Consider the following 15,022-nt stretch of genomic DNA (forward strand, 5'->3'; position numbering starts at 1 on the left):
TTAGGTCTGTCCTTAAGTCTCTTTTCATCCATAGGTTCTTCCTCCATTTCTTGCATTTTCTTATAATTTATCCATTAAACAACCCTGACCCTTGACTTGTAGAGTTTTCCACAACCTAAATTTTGTTAACTTTATATTTGTGTTGCATTTTAACATGTTCTTCAGTTTTTAATATTTTCCTGAAAATTACCCAGAAACTGGATAAAGCTCCTCTTTGGCGTGATGAAAGGAGACACATAATATCTGGTTGTTTCTCATTTTATCATCTTAGGAGCCATTGATGCTTAATTCCAAAACCCATTTATTCACTGGTAGCTGCCAAGTAGTGACATTTAAATTCTATGCTTTGTTTTGTATTTATTTGTTGGAATACTTTTGTTAAGAAACACTCCTTCAGGTACTGATTCAGTTCTCATAAGAAAGGCAGTATAAATACCAGACCAGGACTTGGGAAGGAAGAACTAATAAAAACAATTTTTGCCCTCCAACAACTAAAAATGAAATGGGAAAGAGTAAGTAACCAGTGACTCTCACAGAATCTGATACATATTTTGAGAAAGATGTGCACAGGGTCAAAGGAACACATGAGTGACAGGGACAGAGTAGGAGGCAGGACGCCACCAGTGGGTGGATCCGTGGGGATACACACATTTATTTACAAAATAGTACTACTGCTCTTACAGCTGTGTAACTCCCTGAAGTTTTTAGTACTCTTGTACATTCACAATCTCATTTGAAACTCAACCTGCCATCTATACTTTCTATATGAGGAAACTCAGCTTCAGGACAAAGTTGTGACTCTTCAAGATCTTATGGCTGATAATTTACTGCATTGGCAAATATCATTTTAGAAAGGATTAATGAACACTTTTTATACATAATAATAGTGAAATGGCATTAACAATTGGCATGATAAATTAATCAACACATATCAAAGAAGACACACATGACTAGTATGATGAATAGTTCAAGGTCATATGGGTTTTTCTAAGTCAATTGATACAATTGATATAATCTCAATCTAATTTTAAGTCAATGTAATGAAAAATCATTAACTCTAGCCATCCATTCTTACGGCCCTACCTGCTCATCCAGACCTTCTCTTATCCAACATCCACTGATGAAATTTTCCACTTTCCCAAACAGGGAGTCTCTCATTATTGCCTTTGCCCTTCCATTTTTTAATGGGATTTTTTATGGGATTAAAAGAAAGGAAATAACTTTTTTAGCAACTGGATATTTGTTTATAAGATTGTGGGAAATTTTCCCGAAAGAAATTTTTAACTTAACATGAAAAGATATTGGGAGCAATAGCAATAGTATCTGTACATATACGACACCTGTCCAGAAGGTATCCAGCTATGTAATGTGAAAAAGAGACATTTATTGAAGAAGATACAAAATACAAGAAACATTGTACACAGGGCAGTGGTGCCTCAATCCCCTTCTAAGTAGGCACTTTGGGACCTCACACAGTTCTCCCAATTGCCATCAGCTGCCCTGTTGTGTTTTCCTGAATCTCATCAATGGTCTGAAATCTCTTTCCTTTCAAAGGTGATTTTAATTTTAAGAAAAGCCAGAAGATGGAGGGCTCCAAATATGGGCTATAGGGGGACTGAGTTACCTGCATGATTTGATGTTTTGCCAAAGAACTCTGCACAAGACATGATGTATGGGTGGGCATGTTGTTGTGATGAAGCTGCCAATCATCAGTTGCCCATAGCTATGGCTTCTGAATCACATGAATAGTTTCCATGGAGTAATGTTCAAGTGCAAAATTTGATACCGATTCATTGCTCTACTTGCTCCATCATTTTGAATGCAATGGCCACACAGTACACATGCTCACTCAATGACGTCTGCTGCCCCCACTGACTGGTACAGTGAAGTCATCATTGTTTGCATGTGCACATTCTAGCCCACTCTCCTTGGCTGCCAGGTTACGTTTATGTCATGTAAACTGTTCTCATTATATTAACAATGGCTGGACTTTTTCTGGATAGACCTCATATATAAGTCTGAAAACAAGCATGACCATTTATTGACTATATTTGAATTTACCAAACACTTCTAAGTTTCTAACTATGGCACCCAATTGTCTACTAATTGAAAACAGATCACTGTCAGTTCTCTTGGACATCAGTAGTTACCAATAGAGTTTGCCAGAGTTTGGAAAGCTGGGCTTCAGTCCCCTATCATCTGCCATAATTTCAGTAGCTCTGTGTGATAATGCAATTATAAAACACAACACATAACCATCCTATGAGCAGCAATATTAGAGGGAATTATACTATAAAATTCTTGTGGTTTCACATATCTATTGTGGTGTGTCTGGGACCTTGCACAAAATTTTTCTTCTGCACAACATGCCTCCTCCTTCTATTCAGCTTCTTGGTCTGACTAATTGATTGTCTAGAGGACAAAGCTTAAAAAAATAATTTCCTCAACTTTTAAATCCCTCACTTTGTCCTCCATCGCATATATCCAGTGGCTACAACAGCACTCAGCACGTACGAGCTCTCAACACACGCTTGCTAACTAAATGAAAGCCGAGCTACCTTTTCCTCCTGTTTTCCCCCACAGCACCTTGGGCTTTACCTGTGCCAAGTACCTTTTGCTCTATATTCCAATAACTCGTGTATTTGTACTCAAGATGAACTTTTTAAGGTAGAGCTTAGTTCTTGTTCACCAATTTGTCTCCACACTAGCACAGCATGTGGCACACCATAGGTGCCTAATAATTATGGCGAAATAAATAATGAGTGAAGTTTTATGAGTCCCTTAGATTCAGAAATGTCCTCGCATTCACATCGAATGCCCATTCTTCAGTGGGTTCTAAACACCTCAGGGATTTCTTAAGGAGGTGCTCTCCGTATTAGGATTATCGTTCAGTTTCATTTGAAAAAAGGTGAGGAGAAAGATCACTCTGATGGAAGGAGTTCATGGAAATTTCTTTGAAGGAAATTAATACCAGAAATCATAGACATGAAATGTTTGTGAATAAATGTACTCCCTGTGCAAATGAGAGTCAATGCATTTTTCTAAGGATTAGTAAGGGATGAATAAAAAATACCTACTATTGAGAGCAGAAAGGCATGGTATCATGAAAAAGGGCAATAGGTTCAGGAGGGTGTGAGTCTAGCTCCACTTCTGAGTCTAGGGTGTCCCATCTCCCTGTGAATGTGTCCTTAACTGCAACGGAAGGAACTAGGGGAATGACAGAGCCTTTGTCTCCTACAGCCATGACCCCATGTCATATGTTAAGCAGTAATCCTATCAGCCTTTTCTTTTCTTCCCCTGAGTTTGTAGTATATTTTGTAATTCACATTTAAAACATTTTAATCTCAACCGTGGTTATATTTAGATTCATGATAAGTGAAACCACATTTCAGGAAATACCTTTTCTCCTCCCCCGCTTTTAAGGCATAGTTTCCATGTATGCTGCCCTTTCCCTCCTTCACGTGCCCCATCTGCCTCCCTTGTAGCCTCTTTCTTCTCTTTGTTTTTCAAGGGAAATTGCATTTGGATATTTTTGATTCATTTCCAGGTGATTACCAAAGTATTATGTTGTTAGAATGACTTGTTATTTAAAATGTCAATTCTTTGAAACTATGAAAAGGATGACTGAAGCTGATAGCTTTGTGTTTTGGAAAGGATTTTATTTCATTAGCACCCCCAGCCGGGGAAGGAGGAAAGGTCAGCCTTTCCGCCCTCGAGTGCTGGAAGTGGGGAACCTGAGGTAGGCATATTGAATCAGGCCTCTTGAGTGGGGCCATCTCTTCTGACCCTAGTACTTAGAGATCCTGACACCTTGTTTTTGGCTTTGTCCACTTCGCTCTATGCCAAGTGTGTAATCCGCTCTGCAAAGTGTTTGTTTCCTCTGTATTTTTCTCCTACAGTTTTTTACTCCATGCTTGTCATTCATCAGTGCTACCCCATGTCAGCGATTTATGAATGACGGTTACAGCCAAACATCAGCCTGTGTGGCCACTGAAACAAATGATGTTGTGTGAGTTGCTCCTTTTCTATAGGGCAGATTTGAAAAGGATCTGTGTGGCACTGTGGGAAGGGGCAAGCCTGAGAGTAAACCCTATAGAACACATCGTGCTTTAGTTATATTTGATCATCAAGGAAAAGCCCCAGTCGTCACCTGGTCTTCCCATGAAACTGCAAGTGTCCAGACGACTGGGGAAATCCACTGCGCTCCAGCTCTAAGGAAACCAATCACCTGCTTGGGGGAGCAGCCACAACCTGCTCTCAGCATCTCACAGTTAGCCCTTGGGTGCCTGGAGGCCAGCCACCCAGGCCGCAGAAGCTGGTCCCTCCAGAGAGCAGATCTGTGACAACATGCTTGTTGTCACTTTGTCCTCTTAGACACCCAGGCAAAGGGGAGGGATTATTAAGACACAAAGGACTAGTCGGTCACATGGGAGAGCCAACTCGAAGAACCTACAGCATTCTTTCTAGATTAGTTCTCCAAATGAGTGGAGGTAGTGTAGCAAATTCCATCATAAAAATCAGTTTTTCTGAAGTAAGTTTCCAACCTCGTCCAATATTTTGAGTTAAATTCCTCAGTTAGGGAGATTTTTATGGATTTGATTTTTCTAGTAGTTTATCTTTTAGTTTTAAGTAAATATAACTTTCTTACCTCTTTCATTGTCTTATCCATTGACCATCTTACAAAGTTTGGAGCTTGTGCAAACATCTAAAATGCAGCATATTAATTTTTTTTTGCTATTTGGAACCATTATTTGGAAGAAAATATATTACCATGTCTAAGTTTTTAGAAAGTACTTTATTCTTTGCTTAATTTTTGTTATAAAATGAGCATGCTTTTTTTAAACCCTCTCACAGTACTTTGTAATGTGCATCACTTTTTTTTAACTAAAGTAAATTTAGTTTTTTATGTTTTAAATTTTTTATTTCCACAAGGTAAAAGAAGATTAGGGGAAAGTTCAGTCCCAGGAAGACCCTGCTTAGTTCCCTGACTTCACCCTTCACTCAGCACATCTCAGCATCTTCTGTGTGGGTGTTACATTGGCCTGAGGATGGAATACCTCAAGCTGTAGTGAAAAACCAAACCAATATATGTGAAAGTTCTTGAAAATAAAAAGCAGGAAACTTGAGGCATTAGAAACAAATGTAAGCTTATTCACATTTATTTAGTTATCTTTTAAACACATATGGTGTTCTAGAATTTATCATTTTATGGTATTTCAAAATTTATTTCCAAATGTCTCTGGCATATAGGATAAAAAGATAATTTATCCAAACTAACAAGTTGTTTGACAATTTTGACTACCAATGTTTGGATGAGTTTGCGATATATGTTTAATCTGTTTTAAATTTCAGTGATTTAAACTTCAGTGATGACTAGCGTTCAGTGAAGTGCTAGTAAAAGGCACAAATAATGGAAAATTAATAACATACAAGTAAGGTGAGAAAGACTTTATATAAACATTTGGTAAAAGGCAGGTTAATGACCTGTGCTCTTTCCCTAAAATAGTCTTAAAACTATGTATTAGATCCTCACCACACAATTATTGAATACAGAATCAGTGGCTTTTTCTTAATCTTATTGTAAGAACACATTTACAAAATTAATAACAAAATTTTGTACTACTCATTTAGCATTCCGTCCTAAAATTTAGTTAGCTACTCTAGGCAGTTATATGTTTATGTCACCTAAAGTTACTTAAAAGTTGTACTGTTGCCTTGAGAAACTATTATCTCCTTCACAGTAAAAGTGGCCAGTCTGATAATCTTACAAGCGTCAGCTGAGATGCTGGGGCAGTAGTAAAATTTGGGTGTTGCTCCTAGGTTTCACTCTTCTCCATGACATGCTTCTTTGATTCTTTCTTCTCCTTCTCCTGACTTTGTCAACCTCTCTTCCTCTTTGCCTCTAGGGAGAAGCCCCCAGTGGAGGACAGTCATTGAAAAACTACATGGAAGAAGTGAGTTTTAAGGTGGCCTTGGAACATAGTCTGAAAACAGTCTACCTATCATATAGGATGAAGCCCTCACAAGGGCTTTCTCCGTCTGCCTGTAGGGTTTCCAGTCTCTGCCCACTCAAGGGGCATGGCCACACACACAGGACAAGTAATGTTATCAAAACTGCTTTTGTTCCTCATTGGTAGGGAGATACTAGATATCTATGCATCCTGAAAATGAAGGTAAAACTGCATAAACATAGTGCCATCGTATATTTTCAGTCACAAGAATTTGCTAATATCCTGGTGAATGAGAAACACATATTTTATATTGGCCATCCCCTTCAAAGTAAGACATGATCAGTTCTCCCATGACAAGAACAATCTATACCAAATAGGCATTTATTTGTGTGACAAATGCTTATCCAGAATGTTATTTGGGCAATCGGTTAAGCAGTGCTGTCTTAACAATGAAAACATGCAGGTGATTTTTGTTGAAAAATCATTTAGACTTCTCGATTTATCTGGGAGAAGTCCAAGGGTGTTCCGTGTCACATGATGTGTCTCTGGGCAGGATGCGAATGGTGTTTGGGAACGTTCAAGAAAACCAGTGCACGGAATCTGTGAAACTTGTTCTGACACCAATCCACAGTGGCCCCTGCATTAGCCATCTGAATCCCTGCAGGTGAAGGGACCTGGGAGACAGTTGGGGGATGAGGTCATAAAAGTACCAAATATTAGATTTGAATTTTGCTTCTTAGCAAGATAGTCTATTTCTCTAAATATTCTATTCTTACATGCATGAATTCTTTCAAAAACAATTTTGAATGCCCTACTGAATGTACCACAAGGGGGGAACCCCCCCCAAAAACAGAACTATCTTCTGGTGAGCGGGCCTCTTATAGTACAAGCTTTCCCTGCTGGGTGAGTGTTCTAGGAACCCATGTGTATAAGTGTATGAGCTGGCGGTGTTGTGAGAGGCTGCAATTGGTTTCAGTGAATTTTTTTTGAAGACTCTTTCAATGTGTTTGCCATTTCATGATGGGTGATTTACAAGTGCACCCACCCACACTGCACAGAGTGTTCAGCAGTTTTTGACCCAAAACAGCATGACCCTTGTGCCCCACCCTCCCTGTTCACCAGATCTCACCCTGGACAACTTTTCTTTGTTTCTCTGATGAAAAAAGTCCTCAAAGGGAAACATTTTGCCAATGTGGAAGAGGTGAAACAAAACAAGGCAGAAGCACTAAAAGGCATCAAAATTGCCAAGTTCAAAAACTGTTTAGAGCAGTGGGAAAAACAACTCCATAAGTGTATTACATCAAATGGAGAGTACTTTGAAGGTGACTGAAGTTTAAACATGTAAGAATAAATATACACTTTTTTATAAATAAATTCCAGTTTTTTGTGGTTACCCCTTGTATGTAGTTCATTCATTTATTCAGACCACTGAACCCATACATAAACTCATTTTTACTTCTAGACCTCTGGAGAGGAAAACCAGAGTACATAGCGCCCCTTTAAGTCTCTAACATTCTGGTTTTCCTGCTTGTTTGGAGGTGGCTGGAGTTTTTTGAAAGGTACATGGAGAAGGGGTAACAAAGAAAAGAAAGGACATAACCAGGTAGATAGATGTTATGAGCTCAGGCTAGAAAATTCAAAATGTATGGGGCACAAAAATGGAGGGCTGGAGCATCAAGTTTCAATTTCGACTTAGGAATTGGATACAGAAACTGACTAGACAACATTAAGCAATTAATGTTGCCAGGGCGAGGCAGACATTATTTTCAATGTGTACACTAATAGGATCTCCCTGTAAGATTCTGCGGTTGCCAAGTGCTTGACTCAACATTCCCCACTTGCTGATAGGGTCTTGGGGAGTGGACCACCTCCACAGGAGGGGTGCCTGATACCCCTTGTAATCAATGTGCTGTGTAGAGCCCTAGCGCTGTGGAGTAAGGGGGCATTGTGGTGCTGATATAGGAAGTGGGCTGCATACAGGAGAGAGAACTGTCAAAGTGTCTTACTTTAATTTTGTCGTTCTCATCCTACAAAGATCCTTTTGTCTCCATCATTACGAATGTGCATATAAATATACATGTCGTAGGTAATTGTAAGTGCTGAAAGTGACAGAAAAGCTGAGAACGTGTACCTGCTCAGTGTGGTCCTCTGACTAGTAACATCATCATCACCTGGGGGCTTGTAAAAAATTGCAAAATCTGCATTCTAACAAGATCCCCACATGATTCATAAACACCCTGAAGTTTGTGGGCACAGCCCTAAAGTGTTTTTTCCAATGTTATTTCTAGGGAGTAACTTCATACATCATGGAAAATCACCAATTTTATATAATATAGGTAGAGGAAAATTTTATTAATAAATTTAAGAGTTTTGTTTATTCATCTACTCTGAGGAATAATAATTTTGGTTGAGTAGGGGTATAAAATGTCTGTAGCTTATGAGATTCATTACGGACTTTCAGTTTGAATTTACAAGTATGTGCAAACTGCCCAAGGTAAGCCTTGCCTTTCTTAGGGGCTCAGTTTCACATAGTAATTTTATCTAATGTTGGTTGGTATTTAGCTTTTAGCTCTTATAAAATCAATGTGATTATCCTTTATAGTAAAATTGTAAGTTTGATCTTAATTAGAGAACTATTCACTTATTGATAATTTTCCTGTTTTGGTTTTTTTGCAGACAATCATTGGGTTTTTGGGAAATATACTCAAACTCTTCTTTACTGTGAACAAGTTAAAAATGTGAGCCAAAAGTGGGTAGTTTTTGTTTTTTTCTCATGGACACTCTTATTTCACTTTTGCCCTCTTTCTTCACATTCCTAGAATCGGCAAACAATAAAAACCAGTATTTATATATGTTAGAAACATTGAAGTTAAAGCTGAGCTAGCAAACATTTGCTTTTATTTAGTACACACTAAAATTCATATAAACTATAGTGTTTACACTTTTAATATATTTAACATTTCTTGCTAAAGTATGAACAACTCTTTGCAAATCAAAGTCTCTGGGTTTTTTTATTTATTTACTCATAATTAGCTAGAATTATTACCATGTGAAGTCAGACAGTTCTGTTTAGACCTAACTCAAAATTAAAGATACAATATAGTCTCAAAAAGTAACGCTAAAATGGAATTTCTAGTCCATATTTTATATTGTTTAATATATTATTTTTCCAGAATACAATTCATATTTTTGACCAAATTTAAAAAACAAAAAGATATTTTGTAATAGTCTACTTTTCCTAATCTTCAAATGGTTCTGAAAGTTTAAAAAATTACATATTCTTTACTCATAAGGCACTTAATAACTCAAGGGAGAAATAATAGTTTCACACTACAAAAATTTCAGTTTTTGGAATCATAATATCAACATTCATTATGTGTGTGTGTATATATATATATAAAATTTAAAATAAGGTATCAAAATCAGATACTTCTAAAGCTAGCTAGGCCTTTTGTAGAGAAGCTAGTCTATTTAAAATATCATATTTCCTAGATTAATAAAAGGAAAGCAGCATAGTATACTAGTTAAAAATTCCCTAATTACTGGAGAAATGTGTTCATTTAAATGTTTATAAATCAGATAAGTATTGTAAAATGAAATGTTTCAGAAGCTCTGAAGAACTGAAGACTGAAGTTTATGATTTTGAAAACTTTTCAAAGAGCAACTTAGAACAGTTCTCACAAACTCAGGAAGCTACTGGTGGAGGCAGCTTTCAGAGGGGTGTGAACTAGCTCAGGGTGTCAAGTGGCAGCTTCACGATCTCTAAGGGTGTCAGACAGGAAAAGGAGGCTGTTAAACAGCAGACCTTTTTCAAATCTGTCGAGGCTGGTTTTGCCAGCTGCGCCATCTGAACTGGAAAGGGGATCAGTTCTGTGAGACAAAATGTATTAGAATCACTTATCCTGCCAATTTTGTCTGTCTTTTTTTCCCTATGTTGTATTCTGTGATTGTTAATGCAGTGAAGTTGCAACTATACTTCTGAAGGAGTGTGCATGACATTATTCCCCTAAATTAATAAGAGATAATTGACTTTTTATCAAGCACAGGGATTTACTTTTTAAAAATTGAAACAACCATTATTTAATACCATAATTTTATTCCACTTAGGAAACTAGGAAACAGGAATTTTTTAAAAAGCAACTCTAATTCATCATTGGTATTCATTAAGAATTGATACATGTTAAAGGATAACAATTTTTAAAAAATTTATAATCATGTCTCTCAGACAGATACAAAATGAACACATCAAAGGTTTATTCAACTCATTATTTAATGAGGGAACCAGTAAGATGTTACAACCAGTTCAAAGAAGATTTCAAACCTTCACAAATAAGAAATGTTGAAGTTCTAAATAAGTGCAAAAACTGGCAAAACTGATTAATACCAATAGGATAATAATTGCATTTAAATAGATACCATTTGCATTTATATAGACAAGAATTTTTTGTACTACTATAAATTTTTATAAAGTACGTATTTGTAAAATAGCTCAAAGTCAATGAATAACTCAGAACCTCCATCAAATCAGATAAATGGAAGGGCATGCTAGAAAACCTGTTACTGGTTCTAAATCCGTGTGTCTGAAGCTCTGAAAGACCAAAACTCAAAATGTCAAGAGTTTGGACTAGGGAAAGGCTTATTGATTGAGAGGTTGCCAATCAAGAAGTTTAGAATGCTAGCAGTTTCTGCAATTCATCTTAAGAAAGTTCAGAGTTCTGACTTCTTTTATGTCAAAGAAGGAAAAATAAGAGGAGTTGTTTTTGTAAAAACTAAAGCCCCAAGCAGAATTTCTCTGATGATTGCGTGACTAAAGCAGGAGCTACCAGCCTGAAGACCATTGGAACAAACTAGGCCTGAACAAGACAAACTGAGTCAGAGAGTCAGAGATACTGAGCATTTCACTGTTTCATAAAATGACTTAGTTTTCAGTGACTTCAATACAGCCAGTAGGGTTTCATTCATTTCAAAGCTTTTCACCACTTTATCCCACAATATCTTGGGTGAGAAAAATCCACCAAATGGGGTAAGTTAGGACATAAGATGGAATGCAGTCTTAGTGTATAGTATAGTGTGACAAATTTGTCAAATAAATGTATTTTAGAATCTCATTTATTTTGTAATGGTTTTCACATTCTACCGTACTTTTTCTAACTTTATTATTGCACCCTCTCTTTTCTTTTCCAAGAACCTATTAGTTCAAACTCACAGATTCTCAAATTTATTACCTCCCTTATTAGGTTTTAATTGCCCTTTTGTAATCCCCATAAGGAATGAGCTACAGAAGTGTTGTTAGCATAGGTAGCTAGATATTAATAAAGAAAGGGAACAAAGGGAATCAGACATTAAGAAGCCTAGTTTACTAAGGAACTATAGCTTCACACACTCCCTACTCCCTCCCTCCCCTCTGTAGGGACAAAGGACTAGATTTCTAATCTCCCCAGGGAACTGCCAATGGTACCAGATTATCAGGGGGAAAAGGAGTGGAAATTCCTCTGCTGAGTGCACACCTGATAGAAGCCAAGATAGAGCAGGGGGAAGTGCTTCTACTATGAGGCATGTACAACAAGAACTAAGATGGCAAACTTAGAGGCTTGTCTGTCTTGCTTGGGAAAGGGTCAGATTTGAAAAGGGACATAAACCCCCAGAAGATCTAGGAAATAGAATGGTTAGGGGGAAGACTCAATGCCAGCCCTTGAAAGATTGGAAAGTTGATTGGTTAGTTTGAAAGGGCACCTGGTCCTTTCCAAGATTGAGATAACATAATCAGCCTAATAAAGTCTCTCTGTCTCTGTCTCTCTCTCTCTCTCTCTCTCTCTCTCTCTCTCTCTCTCTCTCTCTCTCTCTCTCTCTCTCATTCTCTAACATGCACTCACCCCGTTCATTCACGTTTTCTTTCTCTATAGCAGCCATGTGGGCATAGAGGCCACATGGACTCTAAGCAAGGGCCTGGGCACAGCACCAGCTGGAGTGCTGCTGGGAACACAGGCTAAGCTCGCTTGATGGAGACAAAGACTGGACTAGACCAACCTCTAATATGGACTGAACCAATGGCACAGAACTTCTGGAACTTGGCCTTTGCTCTGGGCCTGATGAAAATAAGCCTGGACTTCTTTCGCACCTGGACAGAGCTGAACCAAGTTGAACCCAGTACAGTCCTTTGATCTTGCTTCTACAATAAACCTTACACTGAAACATCTTCCCACATGTGGGCCCCTGGTATGCTTTTCTTGTTACTCCAGGAAAGGGCCTCATTTTCACTGACAAGAGTATAGTTCACTAAAAAATTATGGATATCAGCCTGATAATACAGGACATTTCATTAACAAAGTTATTTGCTCATTTAAGTATGTAAATTATATATGGAGAAATTCATTTTCATGGAAGTAGAGTCTTGATTCTTTGTCAGCAGAAGTAGTAGTCAGCATCCAGTGTATCTAGAGTAGAGTGTAATTTTGTTTTGCTTTTATATGCAACATGCTTCAGGGCTCCTTATTTCATAAGGAAGGGTCCTATGGTGATAAAAGTAAAATGAAAGTGATTACCCCTTTTTGAAAGATGGAAACTAGTATTTTGTGCATTAATTCTTAACCAAAGGGAAAGTAATATTTATTGCCTGAATTAAAGTTTCCATTGGTGAAAATTTGAGCAAAGGAACTTTTTTCCCCTCTAAATACAATGAAGTTTCAGGGCCACACATGACATAAATCACTGATTGACTGCACTTAGAGAATCCAAAAATAAGCTATTCATGTGGAATAACAATATTGCTGAAGTTTATAAAGCACTTACTCTGTTAGCAGATAGAATGATATGTTGATACAAGGTTAGCAACTGTTTTCCATATGACACATGTCACTATTTCTCACCACTCCTAGTCCCTGGACATTTGCATACTTATGGTGAAAGTGTTTTGGAAAAAGGATGAATGGCATTTCTTCTAAAAGCAATCCAAAGTACTTGCTCTTGGGAATATGAGTTTGTGCTATGCTCAGACCCAGGTTAATATTCCTGTAGAAAAAGGAATTTTTGAATAAGATGGCAAAAAGGAACATGTCAGCTGTTGTTTATAAAAGTATTCACGATTTTAGCTCCTTGACCCCATCAAAAAGAATTATAACTAGTCTGATGGGCTGAACTTCAGACACACACGGTACTGTTGACATTGAAAAAGAAAACAGGTGCTTTACCAGCTGTATTCAAGAGAAAACCAAAGCAAAACATTTAAGCAATCTATTAATAGTAATATTTGTACTATCTCTACAATTCCAACAACTCAACATTCCAAACTATATATTTTACTGAGCTAATATTCCATCTGTACTTTGTGTAATTTGCAACAAAGAATAGTTGGGTGCTTCCTATATCACTTGGGAGTAAAGTCATTGAAACCAGTAACCAACTGTAGTATGGTTGAATATTCTGAACTATTGTGGGCAAAAGTAATACAGCTAACTTATTAATCATCTCTTCTATTATGAGAACAATTTTGGTATTTGGGCCTAAAAGCTAATTAACCAAAATAACTTTTAAATTAAAAACATTTTTTCATGATCACTTTAAAATTTTCTGTTTTAAATAAAAAGATTTAGCCACTTGATTTTTACCCTACAAAACCAAAAAGCACATCTTTCATAGTTTTTTAAGTTTTACATGTCATATTTTTTTAAAAAACTGAAGAATGAGATTTTCCTCTGTTACATGAAAAATTTTGAAAATTTACTTCTGCTGTCTTCTCTACTGTTACAGAATTTTAAATCCAAGATCTTTCACATTTATGCTGCTTCTTTAGTTACAGACCCCAAGATCAAACCCAATAATTAATAAACTTGAAAAAATAAGTTAAATCTTAAAAATAGACACTGATTTATATCTAAATTATATACTCCAAGATTAAATATTTTTAATTCTTTGCTGACTTTCCCTCCAACAGTTCATTCAGTGCCTCTCACATACTACTGACTATAAAGGAATCTAGACCTAAAAATTTATCGCCTGTGAAGTACTAGAGATGAGCTAATCCAGTAGCTTCATCATCTTCATTCTATCCCAAAGGGGAAGTGACAGGCCTTAGATCAACCCTGATAAGAAGTTGTGACTCATGACCCCTGGGGCAAGGAGTTTTAACTGCAAAACCATCTCTCGGACGACAGGAATTTAAGTTTTAATCTGATTAAGTAACTATTCTCAAGAGTTGCTCATGCTAATGGACTTGTGATTTTATTTTTAAAGTGAAAATCATTTTTCATTGTTTTGTATTCATTTGAATTTTTTAAAGATTTTATTTATTTATTTTTAGAGAGGAGAAGGGAGGGAGAAAGAGAGAAAGAGAGAGAGAGAGAGAAACATCAATGTGTCGTTGCCTCTCACTTGGCCCCGACTGAGGATGTGGCCTGCAACCCAGGCATGTGCCCTGACTGGGAATCAAACCTGCGATGCTTTGGTTCACAGCCTGTGCTCAATCCACTGAGCTACCCCAGACAGGGATTTTTTTTATTTGAATTTTTAATTATTTTTTTAAATTTTAGAACTGTTTTAGATTTACAAAATCGATTGCATAAATAATACAGAGAGTCCCTATACACCTCTCCCCCAGTTTCTACTATTTTTATTATTATATATTAGTATGGTACACATGTCATAATTAATAAACAGATATTGATATTTTATTAGTAACTAAACCCTTGCTCTATTCAAGTTTTCTCACTTTTCCCCTCATGTCCTTTTTCTGTCCTAACATCCCATCCAAGATATTGTGTTACATTGTGTAGTCATGTCTCCTTAGACTGTTCTTGGTTGTGCTCATTTCTCAGACTTTCTCCGTGTTTCATAACCACAGAAGTTTTGAGGAGAACTATTTAGTTCATCATCCCTTAATTGAGATTTGTGTGATATTTTTCTTATGGTTTGACTGAGATAGTGTGTTTTTAGAAGGTAAACCATAGGGGTAAAATTTTATTTTCATTCCCTTCAATCAAAGGAACATGTTATCTATAGGAATTACTGCTGTTGATGTTGACTTTAATCACCTGGCTTTAGGTAGTATTTGTCAGGTTTTTCCACTGTAAAGTTAG

At 36.9% G+C, this 15,022-nt stretch overlaps 1 protein-coding gene across 1 annotated transcript in view; it reads left to right on the plus strand.

The window, feature by feature from the left end:
- C7H8orf34 (chromosome 7 C8orf34 homolog) overlaps positions 1–15,022 on the plus strand; it is a 302,768-nt gene that overhangs the window by 267,923 nt on the left and 19,823 nt on the right. The window contains 1 exon segment of the mRNA XM_028534036.2: positions 5,907–5,954. Coding sequence (XP_028389837.1) covers positions 5,907–5,954 — 48 coding nt within the window.

Source organism: Phyllostomus discolor, chromosome 7, assembly GCF_004126475.2.
Source record: "Phyllostomus discolor isolate MPI-MPIP mPhyDis1 chromosome 7, mPhyDis1.pri.v3, whole genome shotgun sequence".
NCBI lineage: Eukaryota > Metazoa > Chordata > Mammalia > Chiroptera > Phyllostomidae > Phyllostomus > Phyllostomus discolor.